We start from the raw sequence: 20,930 nt of genomic DNA, 5'->3' as shown, positions 1-20,930 counted from the left end.
CAACGTGTCATTTCACTCTTAATAACTCATTTTTTTCAAAAATATAAAGTCGCAGCTCGGTGTCCCCGGACACCAGAGGGGAAAACACCGGCGTGAGTTCCGACTATCCGCCGTTAGAGTAGCCGCGCATGCTAGCGCAAGCTAACTGGCTAGCATCGCCAGTTTGGACGCCTCCGGTTAGAAGCGCCGAGCGGACCCGGTGACAACAACCCTACCTTCGGGATCGTAGGCCCCGGACGCTCACAGCGGTACGTGGCGGTGGTCACGACACGGTGGATGTTGTCTTCCAGGGAGAGAGGTTCACTGGATGTCGCTTCCTCGGTGTCCGAACTCGTTAGCGACGAGCAGAAGAAGAAGAAAAACACATCAACCTCCTTACGCTTCATTTACGGGACCGTGGCCCTCTGGCGCCACCTAGCGTCTGCTGACAGCTGGGGTCCACCTTCTTCTTCTTCTTCTTCTTCTTCTTCTTCTTCTTCTTCTTCTTCTTCTTCTTCCTCCTCCACCACCTGCCGCCGGCTGCAGTCGTCGTAATCCGGGTTCGGCGCTTCCCCGTCGGACTCAGTCGCCAGTGAAGCCGGGTGCTGTGTGTCCAGTATCCCCGACCCCATCTGAGAGGGTGTCACACCTTCAAGGCCTTTTGAAAATCACCTACATCTGTAACGTGAATGTCGGAAAAGCTAAATCTATAATATAATATAATAAGAATAAGAAATATATATATATATGTCGGAAAAGCTAAATATATATAGAGATATATAAACAGAGGCTGTGCCTTCTTTAAAGTCACTTTTAAAAACCCATGTATATAGAGACTTGCTTTTATGTGATGTCGTCTTTTTATATCTTTTTTATGCAGATATGTGGCCTGAAAACCGTATTATTGTTAGAATGCTTGAATGATTGTGTGTTTTTGTGAAAGCACTTTGTGAAGCTACTTCTGAAAAATGCTATATAAATAAAAGTATTATTATTACTAATAATATATATATATATATATATATATATATATATATATATATATATATATATATAGATTTAGCTTTTCCGAAATTCAAATTAAAAATGTAATGTGAATGTCATATAATATATGATAATATATAAATATATATAATATAATTATTATATGATATATGAAATACATATATCCCCACTCAGTAGACCTACAATCGTGAGAAAAATATCACATTAGTAGAAGTGACCTGGGAAAATGCGTTTTGAAAACAGAACATTTAACACAACAGCCAACACAAAAATCCTTCCCTATAAAATAATACAAAAAATATATGTTTATATATAATTACATTATACATATTTTGACACATATTCGCTGTGGGGGTGGTTTAGCACCAGTCACACCAGTCAACTAACGGAACATAAAAGCAAAAGGCGTTCAACGTGAGCAAATGAATACTTTTGATTGGCTTGTTGATTTTGCATCAAAAGAACGAATGAGCCAATCGGCGGAGGCGTTCTTGGTCGTTGTCAGCAACCAACGTACACAGCAGTGTGACAACCAGGAAGTGTCCCGTGTCTCTCTCTCTCGCTCTTGAGATTCCGCGAGCGGCACGAAGCCGCTTTTCACTCAACTGTCAAACCGCAACTGACCGGATGTTCCCCGCCTCCACGAGGCTGTCGGCAGAGCTACCGACGCTCTGGTGACCTTTTTTTTTTATTTTTTATGTCGGCATGAATCTCGGGTAAGTATTTTCCCGTTGTCATAGCAAGCTAAGCTAACGCATTGACCGAATGTGTCGCAGTGAAATACAGTGACGGGATTAGTACGTTTGCAGTTTGCAGCCCAACTGGGAAAAGACAGCAAATGCTTTTTTGTAAATTACACAACGTGACTTGTCAATACGTAAACCGTAGCATGTAGCAAAGCATGTGTTGTTGTATTTGTAGAGCAGTCGTCGTGGCCACGCGCTGTAAACGGTCCCCTAGAAATACATCAGAATGTCAGAATCGTGTTTATTAATAATAATAATAATAATAATAATACTTAAAATAAATTTGATTTATAGAGCAATCTCAAAGTGCTAAATGATTGCCAAGTAGCTTCTCACATTCAATGACTTGTGCTGTGGTGATTGGTGGAATAACAACAGACATAGTAAATAGAAAAAAATAGAAAAATCAGGGGAGGATTAAGCAGATACAATTTTTTTTAAAGCAAGCACTGTATAGTACAAAGAGAAGAGCAACAACTGAAGCAAACTGTACAGCAACAAATTAAATAGATTTGATTTGATTTGATTTGTATTCATCTCGAACCATCATCAACAACAAGAACAGATCAGATAGAACCACAAAGATAAATCAATTATATTCCATCAAAGAACAAAACAAGGATGCTTTTCGAGAAGGAGCAGGCAGAAGCACAGTGCTCATATAGTCCTGGCCCGATTTTACAGTATCGTTTTATCACAGAAAAACACACAAATATATGTATATATACTGCATGTATATATACTGCATACATTATATCACATTGAACCTTTTCCTTATAATGGGCTTCTATTGGGGAAAGCGCTAAATGTAAGATAACGTCCATAATTATAGGATTTGGGTGTTGTAAGTGTAAGTGATTATGACGAAGCATATCTGAGAGAAATGTGGTGATTATTGATCGCTTGCTTTAGCACATTAAGTGACCTCGAGCCTTTTCACGTCAAGCGTTTTACGATTCATTCTCAGTTTGATTTCTACTTGTCTTCTTATGTCATTGTGTTTCTGTTAGTTGCTTTGATATATTGATTTTTTGTTTGTTTTTCTGAGCAGAGATGGCCTGCTGTTTGAACTTGAAAATGGAAAGCCCAAGTTGATTTTATGCAGTCATGGTGAGACATCTGTTTTTCTGGGGATTTGCGGGTCTCATTAGATCATTTTCTAATAAAGCTTTGACAACAGCTGTTTTTTTCTCAAGGGCCACTGTTTTTGAGTTAAACTGTATTTCAGATACACATAGAAACATGTTTAGTTGTGCTTGTTGTTTCAAACACATTACTTTCATACATGCTGCTATTGTAAAAAAAAATAGTTTTCACTCATTTAATTAAAAAAAGTTTTTAGAACTGTAAAAAATAGATAAATGCACATTTTCTTTCACTCGACTCTTGAATTGTTTGTATGCACGTTTCAATTTACTTATTTATATTTATTCTTTTTATTTTAGACCTGCTGAGGTGAATGTGAACGTATATTGTTTAGTAATGAAAATAACGATTATTTTTTTCCATTAATCGAAAAGTTATTTGGTTTATAAATGTCATAATAATAATAATTATTTTTCTTTCACTGCAGGTGTTGCAAAGAATCCAGCAAAGGTAGGAATCATCTTTAGAGCCTGGTCATTGCAATTGTACAATAGTTTTTAAAAAAATGTCAATGTCTTGAAACTACTGAAATGACTGTAAAAGACCAAACATAGACCTCGTGTCCACATACTTTTGGCCATGTAGTTGTAGCATACAGCACATGTATATGTCAGTAACTAATGCTGATAGGTAAAAAGAAAAGAAACTATCTTGGTGTTTTCTGTTATAGTTGTGTTCGACGTGATTAAATTGAATGTATATCCACCCCGCAGCTCCCGTCCAGGCCCAGAGTGGCCAACGTCCTGAGCCCCAGGCAGCCGTCCTGTTTGGAGGAGGCGGGGAGATACAGAGAGGCCAGGAGCAAGGCAGCAGCAGGAGCAGCAGCAGCCGCCGCCGCCTCCTTGCACCTCAACGCTGCCACTGCTGGAGAGAGGGGCGCTACTTTGAATACATCCAAGGCACATGAACATCACGTCGGGGGCTGCATCAAAACTGTGGCCAAGGTAAGTAAAAAAACAAAAATAACCATCAAGTCTGAAATCTTATCAACCACATAAAGACAATATCCTCCAACCTCTGATTGTACATTCGTGTGTTAATGTATGTGTGTGTGTGCGTGCGTGTTTGTGCTGCAGGTGAGATCAGACGGACACAAGCAAGCCGCCACTGTTGGATCCCTCAGAACCAATGGGAAAATGGGAAAGCCTCCGAGCAGCAGGGCTAGAGCTGGAGCTGGTGGAAAGGCGGGGCTTAAGGGCATGCCGGTCGGTGGGGAAGCAGGACGGACGGAAGGCGTGGTGGCTCTGACCAGTGGGCAACTACAGCAGATCCTCGACTCCCTCCAGACCACCAGCAATGACCGCCAGCCGCCAGAGGACCACCAGACCCAGGGTAGTTGTGGTGAAAATGTATTGATTAGACAATGCTTCTGATCCGATCATATCAGACACTGGACTCACCAGTTCTGTTTTACCTTCATGTCTTTTTCCTCCGTTACAAAAATCAAACAGTCCGACAATCTGGCACCTCAGTGAACGAAGGAGAAGGAGAGACGAAGGAGGGAGACAGAGGAGGGGAAGTGATGGAGAAGGGACAAGGTGGTGGAGGTGTAACTGATACAGCTGGAACCTCACAGGAAAAAGACATCAGGTGAGGAGGAGAGTTTTCTTTGAACGGTTACTCCCACAGTGTGTTGATGTGTTTTTTAAAAATTTTTTTAGAAGTGACGGTGGTTAGACGTCTTTCTTCTGTTTTTCAGGTCGTCTGGATGTTTGTTCAGCTGGATGGAGGAGCGACAGTCGGACACCAGATCGGCCATCGACGCCAAGAAGGCTCAGTGGAGGAGACAACTTGGTACAAACACACACACACACTAACACACACACAAAAACTCAATTAATCTATATTTGCCACAGGTATAACCATTAATCTTGGCAAGGCATATCTACTGTATGATTCAGTGGTTTTCAGCAGACAAGCTCTGATAACCACTGCACACGTCCCTACCCGGCATCAGACAGCAGAAACACAGAGTTAGAGAGACTATAGCCGGTAAAGAAAAAAAAGGGGGAACATCTAGCAACTAAACAGCCACATATTTAGTGGCTCGGACCGACGACGAGGTGCAACTGTTACCGAAAGTAACGCATGAGTGTAAGGAGTCGGGAAACACCGACAGAGGGTGTGATCACTAAACACATACATGTGGCCAAAACGGCAGAAGTTTTATAATGTTTGATAAAATAAAACATGCTCAAAAGGTCAAAAAGATCATCCACATTAGCCCAACTTAAACCCAGGCTCTGGATTTATTGAGATCACCACTGCCGCTGCTGTTTGTGACATTTTATGCCCTTAAATATAAATTGAATACTAATGTAGCTCTGACAGTTGAAATGAATTTTTGCCTTGTGTGTGTTTGTCAGATGAGCAGGTGGTACTGAAGCAGCAACAGCAGCAGCAGTGGCGTCCGGCTCCGGGCAGAATCCAGGTACGACATATGTTTCACCTTTTCGTCCGCAGAGTTTAACTTTGATGGTTGTTTTCGTCGCTATGGGAACTAGGAGGCCGAGGCTCCGTTTACAGCCACGAACAGAGACCGTTCCTCGAAGTGAAATCTGATCTGATCTCCTCATCTTACTCTGCTAAGGCAGAAATTTACATTAAATGTCAGATTTTTTTTCAAATTTGTAATTCGTTTTCCCATGAATTTGGTTGGATTCTGTTTAGTAATGTAACTCACTGTGCTGTGCAGTCTGTAAATTGTCATGTCCATGTCATGGATGGTTTGTGTTGAATATTTGAACAACAGCAAATGAGCACTGAAAAAGGTTGTTGTTGTTTTTTTGAACAAAAAGTGTGTGTAGATGTTCTGTCTTTTACACGTCTCTTCCCCCTAAATGTAAAAAAAAAAAAAAATTGTAAAAATTAAGTGTGTGTCTGTGTGTGTGTGTGCGTGCGTGCGTGCATGTTTTCAGGAGGAGGACACAGAGCGTGTCTTATCAGTTCAGAGTTCCCTCAGCCACAGGCAGCAGCCTGCAGCCATCACCTCCAGCCTCAAACTCGGGGTAAATCTGACTCCTTTTTTTTACATAATGACATGATAAAAGCCATTCATTGTGTGAACTTTGTTGTTGTTGTTGTTGTTGTTGTAGGAGGTCACGCCAATGGAGCAAGTGCTGGGTACTGAGAGGAAGGAGGAGCAGAGGCGACGCTGGCTGGAGGAGCTGGACCGACAGAGAGAGGAGATGACTGAACGCAGGAGACGAGAGAAACTGCTCCAGAGCCAGGTTCAGTAGAGACAGTACAAACCAGAGACAGGTTCAGTAGAGACAGTAGAAACCAGAGCTAGTTACAGTAGAGACAGTAGAAACCAGAGACAGGTTCAGTAGAGACAGTAGAAACCAGAGCCGGGGTCAGTAGAGACAGTAGAAACCAGAGCCGGGGTCAGTAGAAACCAGAGACAGATATAGTAGAGACAGTAGAAACCAGAGACAGATACGGTAGAGACAGTAGAAACCAGAGACAGATACAGTAGATACAGTAGAAACCAGAGACAGATATAGTAGAGACAGTAGAAACCAGAGACAGATATAGTAGAGACAGTAGAAACCAGAGACAGATACAGTAGATACAGTAGAAACCAGAGACAGATACAGTAGATACAGTAGAAACCAGAGACAGATATAGTAGAGACAGTAGAAACCAGAGACAGATACAGTAGATACAGTAGAGACCAGAGCCTGATACACTACAGACAGTGGACACCAGATACCAGATACAGTAGAAACCAGACGGGATATTTTGTGAGTCATTATTGATTCATGTTAATGTTCTTCTGTGTTTCATGTCCGTGTTGATCCGTTCGTTCTGATCCATTCGCTCTGATCCGTTCGTTCTGATCTACGTGTGTGTTCTCACGTCTCTGCAGACAGAGGACCACGAGCACTGGTGCTCACACTTCGACTCGCTGCAGAGGAGGCCTCCCGGTCGCGGCGCAGCGCCGTCAGCTCCGACCCGGGCCCCCTCCAGAGCGTCCGAGGGAGGGGAGTGGGAGCCCTCATCTAGCCTGTCCCTCGTCTGGGACGCCACGAGCAGCTGCAGAGCGGATAGCGTGGGGGGCGCCAGCGTGGATACGACCAACGGATACCTGAGCGGAGCCAGGTGGGAGGGACTCAACTAACAACTGATGGAGAAATTAATCGACGGATGAATCGATAATGAATATAATCTGTACTTTTTTTGTTGGGTCCAGTTATCTTAGGACCATGACGGCCCTGCTGGACCCCGCCCAGATCGAGGAGAGAGAGAGGAGGAGGCTCAAACAGCAGGAGCAGCAGGTAGGAGGAGGAGAGGGGTGGAGAGAGGACTACACTTGGGCTTTATTGTCAATCTTACTGTCACTCGATTCATTCCCCAGCGAGCGATCGACGCCCAGGTGGAGGAGCGGCGGGTGCAGAGGGAGCGAGAGAAGGCAAAGAGGAGAGAGGAGGAGGAAGAGGAGGCGAGGAGGCTGCAGAGCCGCTATCAGCTGGACGCAGTGAGGCAGAAGGTCCGCGAGCAACAGGCTGTCACCTCTTCAACCCACTGAGGAGGGCGACAAAACCATTTGATGAATTCTGCTGACGCTGCTGTGTGTGTGTGTGTGTGTGTGTGTGTGTGTGTGTGTGTGTGTGTGTGTGTGTGTGTGTGTGTGTGTGTGTGTGTGTGTGTGTGTGTGTGTGTGTGTGTGTGTGTGTGTGTGTGTGTGTGTGTGTCCAGGTACAGCAGGAAGAGCAGCGAAGGAAAGACAACGATGAGGGAAGTTTGCAGGAGACATTGAAGCCCAGCAGTGAGTAAAGCCGACTACAGTGTTACTACAGTACAGACCAAAAAATTATCATAAAAAGCCTGTTGCCTGGAGACAGATGTAGTAGAGAAAATGGAAACTAGAGCTAAGTACAGTAAAGACAGTAGAGACCAGAGCTAGATACAGTAGAGACAGTATAAACCAGAGAAAGATACAGTAAAGACAGTAGAAACCAGAGCTAGATACAGTAGAGACAGTAGAAACCAGAGAAAGATACAGTAAAGACAGTAGAAACCAGAGACAGTAGAAACCAGAGAAAGATACAGTAAAGACAGTAGAAACCAGAGACAGTAGAAACCAGAGATAGATACAGTAGAGAAAAACTTCTACGTGAAATACTCTTTGTGTGTGTGTGTGTGTTCAGCAGTTAGCAGACAGGATGAGCGGTCGGTGGAGGAGGGTGTTATCAGTTCAGTCCCCCCATACAAAGACACTGCTGTACAGACGGGTAATTATTATTATTATTAATATTACTAATACAGTACGATAGCTGCTGTGGGGTCGAGCTGTACTACTTCTTTTGTGCTGAAGACTTTTCTCCTTCTCCTTCTTCTTCTCCTCTTCTCTCCTTTTGTGTAGAAGCGTCTGCCTCTCTCCCGCTCAGAGCCGAAGGGGTTCAGACTCCCGACGTCTCTGCACAGTACCAGCCGCCTGCCGCTTGCTCCGCTGCTCCTCTGACCGGCAGGAAACCAGCGGCGAGAGCAGGCAAGGAGAACATCTGTCTGCCCAGAGGAGGAGGAGCAGGAGGCGGAGGAGGAGGAGGAGGAGGAGGAGGAGGAGGAGGAGGAAGAGGAAGAGGAAGAGGAGAAGGAGGAGGAGGAGAAGACCCATATGAAGCGTTTGCCCGGACAGAGAGGAGCAGCAGGAGGCCGGAGTGGAACACACAGAGGTAGAAACACTATTTTGATACAATTTGATGAATTTGTTTTTGGGGGATTTCTCTGTTTTTTTTTTAATAATAGTAAAAATCGATATACCTTTCAGGTTTGGGACTTTTAGACGAGACGTTTCGAAGACGTCACCTCGTTTGCTTTTGAAGATGAAAAATGCAAACAAGAAGAAACAAGACGAGTAGAAAAAACTCACCAAAAAACCCAGAGCTCAAAAAGTTCCAGGGAATATTTTTAAGATGGCCATGAAAAACTGAAATGATGCTTTGTTTCGCACGGCTCTGATGAGCATAAACATTTCAAATTACTGTCATATTTTCAGGAGAGTTGCAACAGTTAATTGATTATGTAATCGAACACTAAATTAATCGCAGACTATAATAATCGCTTAATCTGTTGAATTTGTTTTTATGAGGGGAAAAACGTCAAACTTCTCTGATTTCAGCTTCTTAAATGGATATTTAATTGAATATCTTCTGGCTTCTTTGCTCCGCTTTGACAGTGAACTAAATATCTTTGGTGTGTGGACAAAACAAAACATCATCTTGGTGGTTTTGGGAAACACGATCGACATTTTTCACCATTTTATGGAAAAAAACAGCTAATTGATTAATTGAGAAAATAATCGACAGCCTCCTCAGAGACCAGCTGGGTGTCAGCCCCCATTTCATTTCTCTCCTCAAAATGCATTCCATATGTGTTTTTCTTTCTTCTTTTTGAGAGATGAAATCCACTGAACCCCTCAAGTTTAAATCTTCTCCCCACGTCGTTGCTCCAGGCCCAGCCGCCGCTTCGTCCCGGCCTCAGAGCGTTACCCGCCCGCTCTGCAGCGGGACCGGCAGGAGAGTCGACTGAAGAGGCAGGCGGAGCTGCACGCCCTGCAGGAGAGGACCTGTCTGTCCAGGACAGAGCCTCTTCCTCTTCCTCCTCCTCTTCGTCTCTGCCCCGACCCCACACAGACCAGAGGCGGTCCCAACAGTAAGGTAGGAGGACTCCTGACTCTTCTTCCCGACAAACTCGGGGTGAGGTCGAATTGTCAAATTGGCTTAGGAAGTTTCCTAAATCTTCAAGTGACCCGGCCGTATTTCCTCAGCAGCCATGAAAAGAGCTGTCCGGATTCTCTAAATGCATAGGAATCTCCTTTATCATAGGGTACACTGGACCGTCCTATGTGAGAGTAAAGAGATAAAGACCCACAATTCATTGCGGCAGAGATATTTAAAATGACGCGCCATGCACGGACGTAAACGATTCAATCCGAAGTAGAAGAAGAAGTAGAAGAGTATGAATATGACCCAGAAGAGACGTCATCATGTAAGTTACTGTTACATATGAAACATCTGATGTCACACGGTGGTAAAACACTGAAACATGCTGATGGAGCCGCTGAGATTTTTGTAGTTTCACCACGACAGACGCATCATTAACATCCGGCATCACATGATGACGTAGTTTAGTGAAAGTGGAGTCGGATTCTCTGAGCACCGCTGTCGGCTTTCCTATGTCCTGTCAGTCCTCCTCTACACCTTTCCTTGACCTCATGACGCTGTGAGGTCAAGGAATAGTAGATAGGAAGGACAATTCCACCTCACCCACTGTACTCGTTCCTCTGCTGCGTGGGAATCAGCGGTTGGATGTGTTTTAATGACTGTGACTGTTTCAGGTGGAGACTGTTGCCAGAGTACAGAGCATCTCTGCAGCCATCAACAATGAAAGGTGCAGTTGTTGTTTGTTTTTACCGCTCAACCCCCCGACCACACACACAAAAAACTTTTTTAAAAAGCCTGAAAATGTCCATCAAACGTTTGACAGATGAAGGGACGAGAGCGGGGAGTCAAATTCAGAGCTTTGGAAAGTCAGAAACAACAGCGCAGTCATCATTTGTGTATCAAACAACAACAACAACAAAAACAACTTTGTACGTAATAAACCAAGTAAACCTCGACAGATCTTTATGTTTCTTGATGTTTTTTTTATTTATTCACTTGGTCTCTTATTTCACGACAACTTATTTATTATCTACCAGAAAGTTTCCTGAAAACAACAACCGTGTCACTTACGAGGGAAAAGTGAGAAATACAACACGGCAGAGCCACGAGCAGTAAAAGACGACAAAAACACAACTGTTCTATAATCTCTGATATCTATTTATTTTTGAACTGGAAGCAACAGCTGTTAAATCCTGGGAGCGTTGGCACTCGGCTGTTGAAGTCACGAAGAAGTTGTTCCTGCATTTTTGTTTTGTTTCGAGTCCAGTGAGCCAACTCCTCTGTCTCTCCACCAGGGGGCGCTCTCCTCTCGTCCCTGCTGTCAGACACAGGGTGCAGGCCCCCAGCCACCTTCCTCCTCTGGTGATGGACTTCATCCCGTACATCCGCACCGATGAAACCACCCTGGACCCGCTGGAGCACGGCGACGACCCCCCGACACACACACAAACAGGTGACACACACACACACACACAAAATATATAAATACACTGAAGTATAGTTTAAGGGCGACATCGAGGGGAAAAAATAAAAAGTGAGACTTCGAGAATAAAGTCTTAATATTATGAGAATAAAGTAGTGAAAAACTCGTAAAATAACGACTTTATTCTCATAAATTTACGACTTTATTCTCATAATATTCTGACTTTTTTTCCTTGTAACAGTACGACTTTATTCCCCTGATATGAATTCATTCTCGTTGATTTACGACTCTATTCTCGTGATATTATGGCTTTTTTTTGTAACAGTACCACTTTATTCTTCAGATATTACAACTTTATTCTCATAAATTTACGACTTTATTCTCAAATTCTCCGATTTTTTCTCTCTCAACCCCTTATATTCAGTCGCACAAGTATATTCATTTAAAAGATCACTTATTTTCAACACGGATTAATCTGTCGCTTATTTTTTCTCGATTAAACAATTAGATGTCTCGTGTTAAAAGCTGAAATCAGATTTTAACAACTAAAACCGATTCATCGATGACGACGCCCTCTTGCCTGATTGTTGCTGTAAATAAACCTAACGTAAAGTTTCTCCTCATCAGACGCGGCTCCTCGGAGCTCAGCGTCTCCTCCTGCTGCTGCTCCCTCACATCCAGACGAGCGGTCGCGCAAAACACCCACATGCCGACGGCTGGAGGTCCTGAGGGGCCTGGCTCAGCTACGGCAGGTAACACACACACACACACACACACACACACACACCCTTAAATGAATAAAGCGGTAGACGTTGGATGGATGGATGGATATTGACAGGGAGAAACGATGCGGTGACAACGGTTGTTTGCACGTGAACGTCAACGTGTCCCGACACGATAACGTTCAACTGCAAACAACCGTTGAAGAATCTCGAGCAGTTACCGGAGCTAGCGTAGCTTTGCTAATGATAGTTAACGTGGACGTGTGACAGCTGAACTGGAACCACAACACGGACGTTCAGGGACATTTGGACTTTAATCTCCACATCTCAACTTTAATCTGGAAATGTTAAATAAATTTAATAAATCTTCCCCCCTCATTTTTCTTCCAATGCGTGGCGATAATACTCTTCCGTAGAACTCTGATGTCAACTATGGTCTGAAAAATCTACAGAGAAGAAGAAGAAATCTGGGTCTGGAAAAATGTGGAATTTTGAAAATGGAACCCTGAATATATATCTATATATATATAGATATCTATATATATATATCTATCTATCTATCTATCTATCTTAAGTTGACATTTCGAGGACCGGCCATGTTGACCGGTCATGTTGACGGCCAAAATGTCGTCAACATGGCCATTTGTTTATTATTATTATTTTTGAATCTCTAATACTAAAGAATGTGTGTGTGTTCACAGGGTTTACTACAGAAGCAGAGAGAGCTGGAGTCGGGACCCGAACCCTGAACTGAAACGTCACGACGACGATGAGCAGCTCCGGTCGCCCTCGTCTACGCAAGGCCTTTGACCTCTGACCCCCCCTGATTTGACTCCACTTCAGAGCTTTTGCAGCTTTGGCCCCCGATCACATTCCACTGTCAGTTCTTTTGTGTGGATCGAGGGGTCGGAGGTCATCTCGGCCTCCGGACGCAGACTCCAAACGGAGGACAATTCCCAGGATGCTTTTTGTGAAATGAGTGGTGTCCCAATGCCGAGGCAGACATCTGGGGAGAACTGAGGATGGAAAATGAGAGGCGACACCGTGGCCATGGAGAACAATTAACAGTTTTCTTTCCGAGGTTCACTGGATGAAACCAGAACCTCTGACGATCAATGTGCCACAACGGGGAGACGTTTAACTCCAAAGTGAAAATGAACAGACTGCAGCAGATTTTTATTTTTTTTAATCTGATGTGTCAGAGTAACTTTACCCTCCACGACGACCCTCATCGAGTCTGGGTGAGCAACCGTGTACGTCCACTGGTTTGTTTTAAATGCACTTTCCGTCAGAGCGACGCTGGACCTTTTCCCTCCGAGAAGTCTCACTCCTCTGAAAAAGAAGTCAACTTCTTTCTTTGAACCATCTTTTTTTGGATTCTTCAGCTTCCTGCTGGACAAGAAGCACCATGATTCACTTTATGCTTCTGTGCTGTGAAGTTTTATTTTGTGTGGTTTTATTGTATTAGTGTAATTTTTTTTTTTTAACTTATTGCAAATGTAATAAATATATGTAGAGGTTCTTACAACTGCTTTTGATTTTATTCTAATCCCTGAGTTTCCACCAGTTGATTTGTTACATTTGGCAACTGTTTTTATTATCAATCAATTGATTGAGTCTATAAGTACAAATATCAAAATCATTCTAATCACGTGTGAATGACGTTGATTCCAAATTTCATAGACTCAAGAACTACTGAAGAAAATCAATCAACTGTAAGTTGCAGCCCGACTAAACACGTTTTTTTAAAAATCAGTTCAAGAAAGGAGAAATTGATCTTAAAATCCACATGGTCTGAACTGAAACTTGATCACGCCATTATGAATCTATTGATTGTACAATTAAACTGAGAAACAAATCTGCGGTTTGGGAGTTTTAAAGGTCAAACTGGGAACGACGGTCGAAATGGGGGAGATTCTCGTGTGTGGTCACGTAGAGCGACGAAGGTTTGAAAATACCTAGGATCAACGTGACGGAAGTTCAACTGAGTCAAAGCAAAGTTTCTTTTAAGAATATTTGGTTCAGGATTTGAATAAAAAAAAAATAGTTCAAGGATAATCGAAAGGTAACGACTGACTACGGTGAGGACCTGGCCTACGAAAGCGAGGTTGAATCCTCACTTAAAAATGTTTTTAATTAAATGTTGGGAAGACCAAAGAGTTAATTATTGATTTCAGAAGGAGGAGATCTTTAATTAAATGTTGTAAATTCATAAAAAATTAAAATTCATGGAGCCTCCAAAGTCTCAGAAGATAATGTTTTAATCTTGCACCCATATATATATATATATATACACATTTGATTATTATCATGTTATAATATTGTTTGCACCATGTATATATATATATATATATATCTCTTGTGCAGACAGAATAAAAAGAAAAACATCCTTCAGGACGTCAGGGGCTCAGTGCAATTTAGATTTTAAAATTAAAAATAAAATTTTGCAGTTACTGAAGACTAGAGATTCAAAACTCCTCCAACGTACATTCATGTACAATAAAATTCAGACGTCTGACCGCGACACAGAACGATGATCGTGTTTCCATCGTGTTGACAGATCAAACATGAACGCAGACTCTGGTTTACGCAGGCAGGTTTAATACAAAAAACCCCTCTGATGTAAAAAAAAAACATAAAAAATGATTTTTAAGTTAAAATCAGTCTGTTCGCGTCACTAACTAAACACAAACAGCTCCCTGGGCCACAAACCAAACAAGACACAGAGTTTCCAGTGGAAGACGTGTGAGGCAGTTCGTCCGTCTTCTTCCTTTACACTTTTTTTTATAAGTCACATGAGCTGCAGGTGACGTGTGGACGGTCACATCCGGTTGAACCCTCCTCGTTGCCCCCCTCTGTACCTGTTGCCGCCCTGACCCGCAGGGTTGTGGTACACGCCCAGCAGTCCGGGACCGGGCAAACCCCACACCATGGCGGCGGCCGCCGCAGGGCTCAGGCCCCCTGGCCAGACAGGCGTGGGCCCCAGGAGGCCCCTCGTCCTGCCCATGGCTGCCAGAGGCCTCAACATGGGGCCCGAGGAGAAAGGCTGGCCGGGGTGGTGAGGCAACAGGGGGCGCTGCAGGAGGCCCGAGCTCCACTGCTGGTGTGGTGGGTGTGGTGGGTGTGACAGACTCGGGGGGAGCTGCAGATGCTGCCGGGGTTCCGGGATGTGTTGTTGTAGTCGGGAAGGAGCAAGGTTGTTGTTGTTGTTGTTGTTGTTGTCCTCCTGACGCGTTACCGTGGTTTCACTTCTGGTTACCACGGTGCCACCGGCTGTGCCGTTCCCCGGTAGCGCCCCCTCTCCTCGCGTCGACCAGTCCTGGCCCGACTGCGTTTGTCTGCAAAGAGAAAAACACAATGAAAAACAAAAAAGAAATAGGTGTCATATTCTAATATTCTAAGAATGAGATTATAGCAATGTTAAGAATAGAGAAAAAGAAAAAAATACATTTATGTTTGTTTCGTTAATTCAATTGTCTGCCTCCTCGAGAATTTACTAATCAATAATCCTGCACAGGTTAATTCAAATCTTCAACTGTTAGGACTCGGCAGTAGGTGTTGGACCACACAACCAGCGGCGTGGTCTTGACATTGCGGGTCGCAACCCACCACCCACTGAACCAACTGCCCACCCAGGATGAACCTCCGTCCCCAAAGTGGCAAACAGAAAACGGGGCAGTGCAGGATTAATCGATTCGGGATCACACAGCGCGACAGACGCTACGACTCGGGGCTTGTGGCTTCGTGGTTAGCGCGTCCGTCTCCCGTAACCCGAGGCTGCAGGTTCGAGCCCCGACCAGTGCGGTCAGAAGAACGACATCGCTCACGGCCCCTTTGAACTGTGGACAAACCAGACTGTTGTATTCACCAACCTTGATCTGTCGCCCTCTACTGGACAGTAGGAGGCGCTGCAGGGGGCTGCACCGGGTTTAGCTGCCTCGGGAAACGCGGGTTCACCTCGCTGATCTGCTTTCTCTCTCTCTGCACCGGTCGAGTCTGTCCGGTCACTCGGTCGTATGACTGCGACTGTGCTGTGATTGGACAACGAGGTAGATGTGTCGCTTTTACTGTGTATTCCCAGAAGGCCCGCCGCCGCTCTCGCCGCAGCACCGCCCCCCGGCTCTCTTTCACCTCGCCCTCCACCGGGACTTCTTCCCATCCTCTGTTCCTCCACAGGAGGCTCCACTCGGCCCCGCCTCCGTTGCCCCTGAGCCAGCTCCAGCTTCATGGTCGAGTGAATCTGCTCCAGAGTGGCGACTACCGCCTTCCTGCCGGGGGTGAGCTGGACCGACTGGGCGGGGCCTCCCTGACCGACGGGAGGCGGAGTGGTGCGTCCGTGACCTCTGCGAACCGCATTGGAGACAACGCTCTTCTGCTGGTGGTTGGTGCTCAACTCCTTCTGCGACTCCAACTGCTGCTGTAGCTGCTGCAGCTGCGCCTGGCGCTCGGTCCGCAGCTGCGAGATGGCCTGTCGGAGAACCTCGAAGTCCGTGTCCGAGTGCGGCGGCGCGCCGTCCTTGAAGGACGCGTCCGGGACCAGCTGGTCGGAGAGGCGGCCCGAGCCGGGCGGCCGGAGATGGAGGTGTTGCGGCGGGAGCTCGCCGGAGGAGAGGGGATGGACGGGCTCAGGGAAGATAGAGGGAGAGCGTTCGGAGGCTGACACAGAGTCGCAGTGACTCAGCTGCCTGCCGACACCTGAGGACAGAGCAGAGGAGTCAGAGAAGCACAGAGACGCAGTGGCACAATGGGAAAAAAGGTAGAAGGAGAGGAGAGGTGGAAGAAGGAGAGAAGGTGGAAGAAGGAGAGGAGAGATGGAAGAAGGAGAGGAGAGAAGGTAGAAGGAGAGGAGAGGTGGAAGAAGGAGAGGAGAGAAGGTAGAAGGAGAGGAGAGATGGAAGAAGGAGAGGAGAGAAGGTGGAAGAAGGAGAGAAGGTGGAAGAAGGAGAGGAGAGATGGAAGAAGGAGAGGAGAGAAGGTGGAAGAAGGAGAGGAGAGGTGGAAGAAGGAGAGGAGAGAAGGTAGAAGGAGAGAAGAGGTGGAAGAAGGAGAGGAGAGAAGGTGGAAGAAGGAGAGGAGAGATGGAAGAAGGAGAGGAGAGAAGGTAGAAGGAGAGGAGAGATGGAAGAAGGAGAGGAGAGAAGGTGGAAGAAGGAGAGAAGGTGGAAGAAGGAGAGGAGAGATGGAAGAAGGAGAGGAGAGAAGGTGGAAGAAGGAGAGAAGGTGGAAGAAGGAGAGGAGAGATGGAAGAAGGAGAGGAGAGAAGGTGGAAGAAGGAGAGGAGAGGTGGAAGAAGGAGAGGAGAGAAGGTGGAAGAAGGAGAGGAGAGGTGGAAGAAGGAGAGGAGAGAAGGTAGAAGGAGAGAAGAGGTGGAAGAAGGAGAGGAGAGAAGATATGGATTTTTGGGGGCCAATGCCGAAATCAATATTAGGGAGTACAAGATTTCCGATACACCGGCCGATATATATATACACATATATATATACACACACATACACATATATATATACACACATACATATATATATATATATATAGATACATATATACATATGTATACAAAATAAATGCAGATTTTCTTTCTGCATTGTTTTATTCTGTACAACAAAAGATTGAATATCTGTAAACATAAGCGCTGATACCGATAGGCCGGTGAAAGTCTAATATCGGTCGATGTACCGGCCGGGCTCGAGCGCAGAGGAGAAGGAGGCGACAGAGGGACAGGAAGCAGAATGACAGTAGAAGCTGACAGGTGGGTCTGGACCGGAGCTCGACAACTTCGTGGATTAAAAGAGGATTTCTTTTCTTTTTTTCTGGTTGTGCTGCATTGATCTTGATACTTGTTTTAATCCGTGTACTGACACAGCTCGAGGGACGGGAGAGTCGCTCTGTCGGTCCAGACTGACGCCGCTACCAACTGCTGGACCTCTGGTTTTTCCTGGTTTTCAACAGTAAGGTTGATATGAATAATTGATTATTGGATAATGGATTTCCATTCAATGTCAAACACACAGTCAAGCCCCTCGGCTGGTTTTATTGTTAATGAGCAAACATCTTGACTCGACCAAGTCCAGTTGCTCCCGATTCCTCCGGATGCCAGTGACCGACATGAACATCTCCGCAGGCACATTGATGGTTGTGTGGTGAGTACACTCCCAAGTGATCCCCACTCTACGTCTACCAGTTCAGGGCTCTTGTGACTGGACAACCAAACCCAGAGCAGCAACAACGATAAATCTACTGGTGTCAAGCAACATGAAGAAATGCTCAGAGGATCCACACGAGGATCACGACTGGAACTCCCACTTCCCCAAACCCATCGTCTGTTTTTTCAGAGCACCAACATGCCTCTTTTGTTCGGCCACTCTTCTATCCTGAGCTGCGATACGTCAGACAGGAAGTATCGCAACAAAAGTCCATTTGAATGAATGAAGGAAACCTTTATTGGCCCCGAGGGAACCTGCTTCTGCAGAGCAAAAGGCCTGAGGCAGAGAAATAAAGCTCTTATTTACCCAGTTAGAGCGTCGCAGCAACCTGCAAAGTGTGTGGGGGGTTTTTCTTTAACAAAGAGAGATGGTTGACCCAGATAAGAGCGGGTGGAAGAAAACCTTGTCTAGTGGAATTCAGTAGAGACGTGAAGAAGCTTTTTTTGTGAGAACATTTTTTGTAAAATTCTAAACCATAACCGTCACGATTCGGAGATACAGTGAGAAGTTGGGCAAAGGAGAAGAAACGGTTGTAAAGACTCGATTAATGTCCCAAGGATGTGAGAATTATTTGTAGCTTAATTTGATCTGGAGAATCAGTCTGGACACTTCTTGATGCTTTCATTGACGAGCGAGCGGGCAGCGAAATATTTATTAACATTTTCGTAGAGAAGGTTTTTAGGGTTTTTCTTAGGGAGAAGATAAAGTTTGGATTGTAGCTCAAGTGATTTAAAGCCAATAGTTTATATGTTTTTCTGACATCCTTTATTATGATTTTTATAATTAAATAAATAAAAGGCTAAAAGCAATTCTTTTTTTCCATTTTCTGCCGTCCTACTAAACTCTTCTTGCACTTGTAACTCAAATGTTTACGACTACAGGTTCACTTATTCATTGATTGATTGTACTTATCATATTTACTGTTTTTATCCCGTGTATTCTCGCCTTTGGTGGAGGAACTCCTGGGTGTATTCGTGTGTATGTATATGAACTGTCTATGCACGTGGAATTTAAACGAAATCGGCCACAACTGACCTTCGGTCGGCAGCACAGCGTCCTGGGCCGGTTGCTTGTCCTTGTTGTCGTAGAAACCGACCAGTCTGGTGAAGTAGTGCAATAGTTCATCGATGCCCGTCACGATGATGCCGGCGCTGAGGTAGGCAGGGAGCTTCTCGATGCAACGCTCTGAGTGAAAAAAAGAAACCGAGGGCGTTAAGATAAGTCGTTACGCTTCAGGCGGTCGACCGAGTGACTGGTGTGGAGAGTTTCGTGCCGGTACTCGCCGGTCAGGAAGATGGTTTGTCGGTACTGCGTGTACCGGGCCTGGAGCTCGATGAGACAGTCCACGTCGGGCGATATGTGGTTCACCATGTCGCAGCGGTGATACGGCAGGAACTCAACGATCTGCCGCTTCTGATAGGCTGAGAGTACGTCCAATATATCGGCTGCGTCTCTCCTGAACCTGACACGCACGAGAGCGCGCGCGCGCGCACACACACACACACACACACACACACACACACACACACACACACACACACACACACACACACACACACACACACACACACACACACACACACACACACACACACACACACACACACACACACACACACACACACACACACACACACACACACACACACACACACACACTTTAAAATTGTGTAAGTGAGCCATATCCTCAGTTAAGGACTATCCACTCATTATCAAACATGACGGGTCATGTGATAGTAATACGTTTTCATGTTATAACCTGAAAGTTTCACGAAGTAAAGAGAAAGTTTCACGAAGTAACGTCAAAAGTTTTAACGAAATAACGTTAAAATGTAATGAATTAACGTAAAACTTTCACAAAGTAACGTCAAAAGGTTTAATAAAATAACGCGAACGTTTCAAGAAATAACATGAGTGTGGCTGTGAATCTATTCAGTTATTCTTCTGTCTGTTGTTATAGAGAACAGCAGCGCCTCCTAGTGTCGACACGGAGTCAGTACCTGGCTTGTTCTTTCAATTTCTTGTGGGTTTTGCAGTGAACCTTCCACTTCCAGACGCTGTCCTGGGAGCTATGTTGTTCCAGGAACATCAGCAGCTCAGTCAGTCGACCTGCGGGTCAACATCGCGTTAATCAACAGGAGACAGCAAAATCCACCACCAATGATTCACAAAAAAAGTATATATTGATCCACCTCTATCACAATATTTTATGATCAGTATCACCTGAAAAACAGGCTTAGTTGGATCCTGCTACGGGAGTTCGATCCCTGACCTACCGCGAGTGATGAAGTCTGGACTGAGGATGGACTCGTCGGGGATGACGCAGCCTCCGGACACAAAGAGCTCGTTGTAGCTGTTGTTCCTGATGTCGCCCAGCGAATCGATTCCCACAAACACGACAGAGGGGCGGCGCTTCAGGGAAACCAGGTTGGGGATCTGATGTGTGCACCAACACGAAACGAAAACAAACCCCATGACTACGAGGAACCCCCGTGGAGGAAGTCACGACGGCGTGGTTTATACATTTTGCAGGTGGCCCTTTAGATGAAATGAGACTTCTATTTATAAGGAAACTTTGTTTACTGCCCCGGTCAAGGAGCAGAACACGTTTACCGACCTTGTGTACGTGTCCTGCTAAGTCCTTGTTCTTGATGATGACCAGCAGTCGGTTGTCAGAGTTTCCGTGGTTCAGAAAGGCCACGGGAGTCCGCTCCACATTACCCTGCTTCAACAGGTGCTTCTACATCATAAGAATACACACAAACACTATATGTGTTACAAAGATATAGTGAATCCACAAACAAACTACGTGATGAAAGCAAAGCTAGATAAACGGTTGCCATTACATTCCAGGGTTTCAATACATTCTGTTTTACTTCTGTATAAATCTCATTATTTCATAATTTTCACTTCAATTTTCTGAATAAACGGGTTCGTCCCATTACCCCCTCTGGGCCCTACCCCTGGGCCCTACCTCTTTAGCCTACCCCTTAGCACTACCCATCGGTTTTGCGCATTACCACGTAGGGTTAGGGGTC

General features: G+C 45.0%; 4 protein-coding genes across 14 annotated transcripts in view; 2 read left to right on the top strand and 2 right to left on the bottom strand.

Annotated features, from left to right (window-relative positions):
• The window catches only part of ip6k1 (inositol hexakisphosphate kinase 1), a 22,541-nt gene extending 22,094 nt beyond the window's left edge, over window positions 1–447 (bottom strand). For 2 of the 3 annotated variants that reach the window (XR_007030820.1, XM_047332447.1), the window contains exon 1: window positions 216–446. The gene's annotated coding sequence lies outside the window, so the exon portion shown is untranslated. Of the gene's footprint in view, window positions 1–215 lie in introns of all 3 variants that reach the window. The other variant, XR_007030819.1, reaches the window with a different exon arrangement.
• Window positions 1–20,930, top strand: part of LOC118308749 (NACHT, LRR and PYD domains-containing protein 12-like) — a 988,189-nt gene that overhangs the window by 79,317 nt on the left and 887,942 nt on the right. The window lies entirely within an intron of this gene.
• ccdc66 (coiled-coil domain containing 66) lies at window positions 1,435–13,210 on the top strand. Of its 4 annotated transcripts, none has more exons than XM_035630129.2 (22): window positions 1,436–1,700; window positions 2,782–2,840; window positions 3,304–3,326; window positions 3,590–3,820; window positions 3,953–4,208; window positions 4,328–4,466; window positions 4,576–4,670; window positions 5,243–5,307; window positions 5,795–5,884; window positions 5,972–6,106; window positions 6,748–6,980; window positions 7,072–7,156; window positions 7,237–7,368; window positions 7,578–7,647; window positions 8,033–8,113; window positions 8,245–8,554; window positions 8,650–8,736; window positions 9,334–9,538; window positions 10,219–10,271; window positions 10,840–10,997; window positions 11,595–11,719; window positions 12,391–13,210. In XM_035630129.2, the coding sequence occupies exons 1-22, from the start codon at window positions 1,690–1,692 to the stop codon at window positions 12,436–12,438; spliced, it is 2,691 nt and encodes an 896-aa protein (XP_035486022.2). In that variant the 5' UTR covers window positions 1,436–1,689; the 3' UTR covers window positions 12,439–13,210. The 4 variants fall into 4 exon arrangements, 3 of the variants coding, with proteins under 3 accessions (XP_035486022.2, XP_035486021.2, XP_035486023.2); XM_035630128.2 differs by having other exon boundaries at window positions 1,437–1,700; window positions 8,030–8,113; XR_004793323.2 differs by lacking the exons at window positions 11,595–11,719; window positions 12,391–13,210 and adding an exon at window positions 10,368–10,473 and having other exon boundaries at window positions 1,435–1,700; window positions 8,030–8,113; window positions 10,840–10,981.
• tasora (transcription activation suppressor a) overlaps window positions 10,315–20,930 on the bottom strand; it is a 26,548-nt gene continuing 15,932 nt past the window's right edge. For 3 of the 5 annotated variants that reach the window (XM_035630038.2, XM_035630039.2, XM_035630040.2), the window contains 7 exons: window positions 20,510–20,632; window positions 20,169–20,328; window positions 19,893–20,001; window positions 19,176–19,354; window positions 18,928–19,077; window positions 15,562–16,384; window positions 14,269–15,027 (listed from right to left, as the gene is read on the bottom strand). In XM_035630038.2, the coding sequence (XP_035485931.2) occupies window positions 14,511–15,027; window positions 15,562–16,384; window positions 18,928–19,077; window positions 19,176–19,354; window positions 19,893–20,001; window positions 20,169–20,328; window positions 20,510–20,632 (2,061 nt within the window). In that variant the 3' untranslated portion in view covers window positions 14,269–14,510. Of the gene's footprint in view, window positions 10,334–14,268; window positions 15,028–15,561; window positions 16,385–18,927; window positions 19,078–19,175; window positions 19,355–19,892; window positions 20,002–20,168; window positions 20,329–20,509; window positions 20,633–20,930 lie in introns of those variants that run through there. The other 2 variants (XR_004793318.2, XM_035630041.2) reach the window with 2 other exon arrangements.

This window comes from Scophthalmus maximus, chromosome 6 (genome assembly GCF_022379125.1).
Source record: "Scophthalmus maximus strain ysfricsl-2021 chromosome 6, ASM2237912v1, whole genome shotgun sequence".
Classification (NCBI taxonomy): Eukaryota; Metazoa; Chordata; class Actinopteri; order Pleuronectiformes; family Scophthalmidae; genus Scophthalmus; species Scophthalmus maximus.
The sequence above is the reverse complement of the archived record's forward strand: the minus strand, read 5'-3'. Positions and strand labels throughout refer to the sequence as shown.

What these genes read in the sequence shown, in the direction of transcription:
- ccdc66 (XM_035630128.2), top strand. An exon ending in TTGCAAAGAATCCAGCAAAG is followed by an intron (nt 3,327 to 3,589) that starts GTAGGAATCATC and finishes TCCACCCCGCAG; the next exon opens with CTCCCGTCCAGGCCCAGAGT. An exon ending in GGAGACATTGAAGCCCAGCA is followed by an intron (nt 7,648 to 8,029) that starts GTGAGTAAAGCC and finishes GTGTGTGTTCAG; the next exon opens with CAGTTAGCAGACAGGATGAG.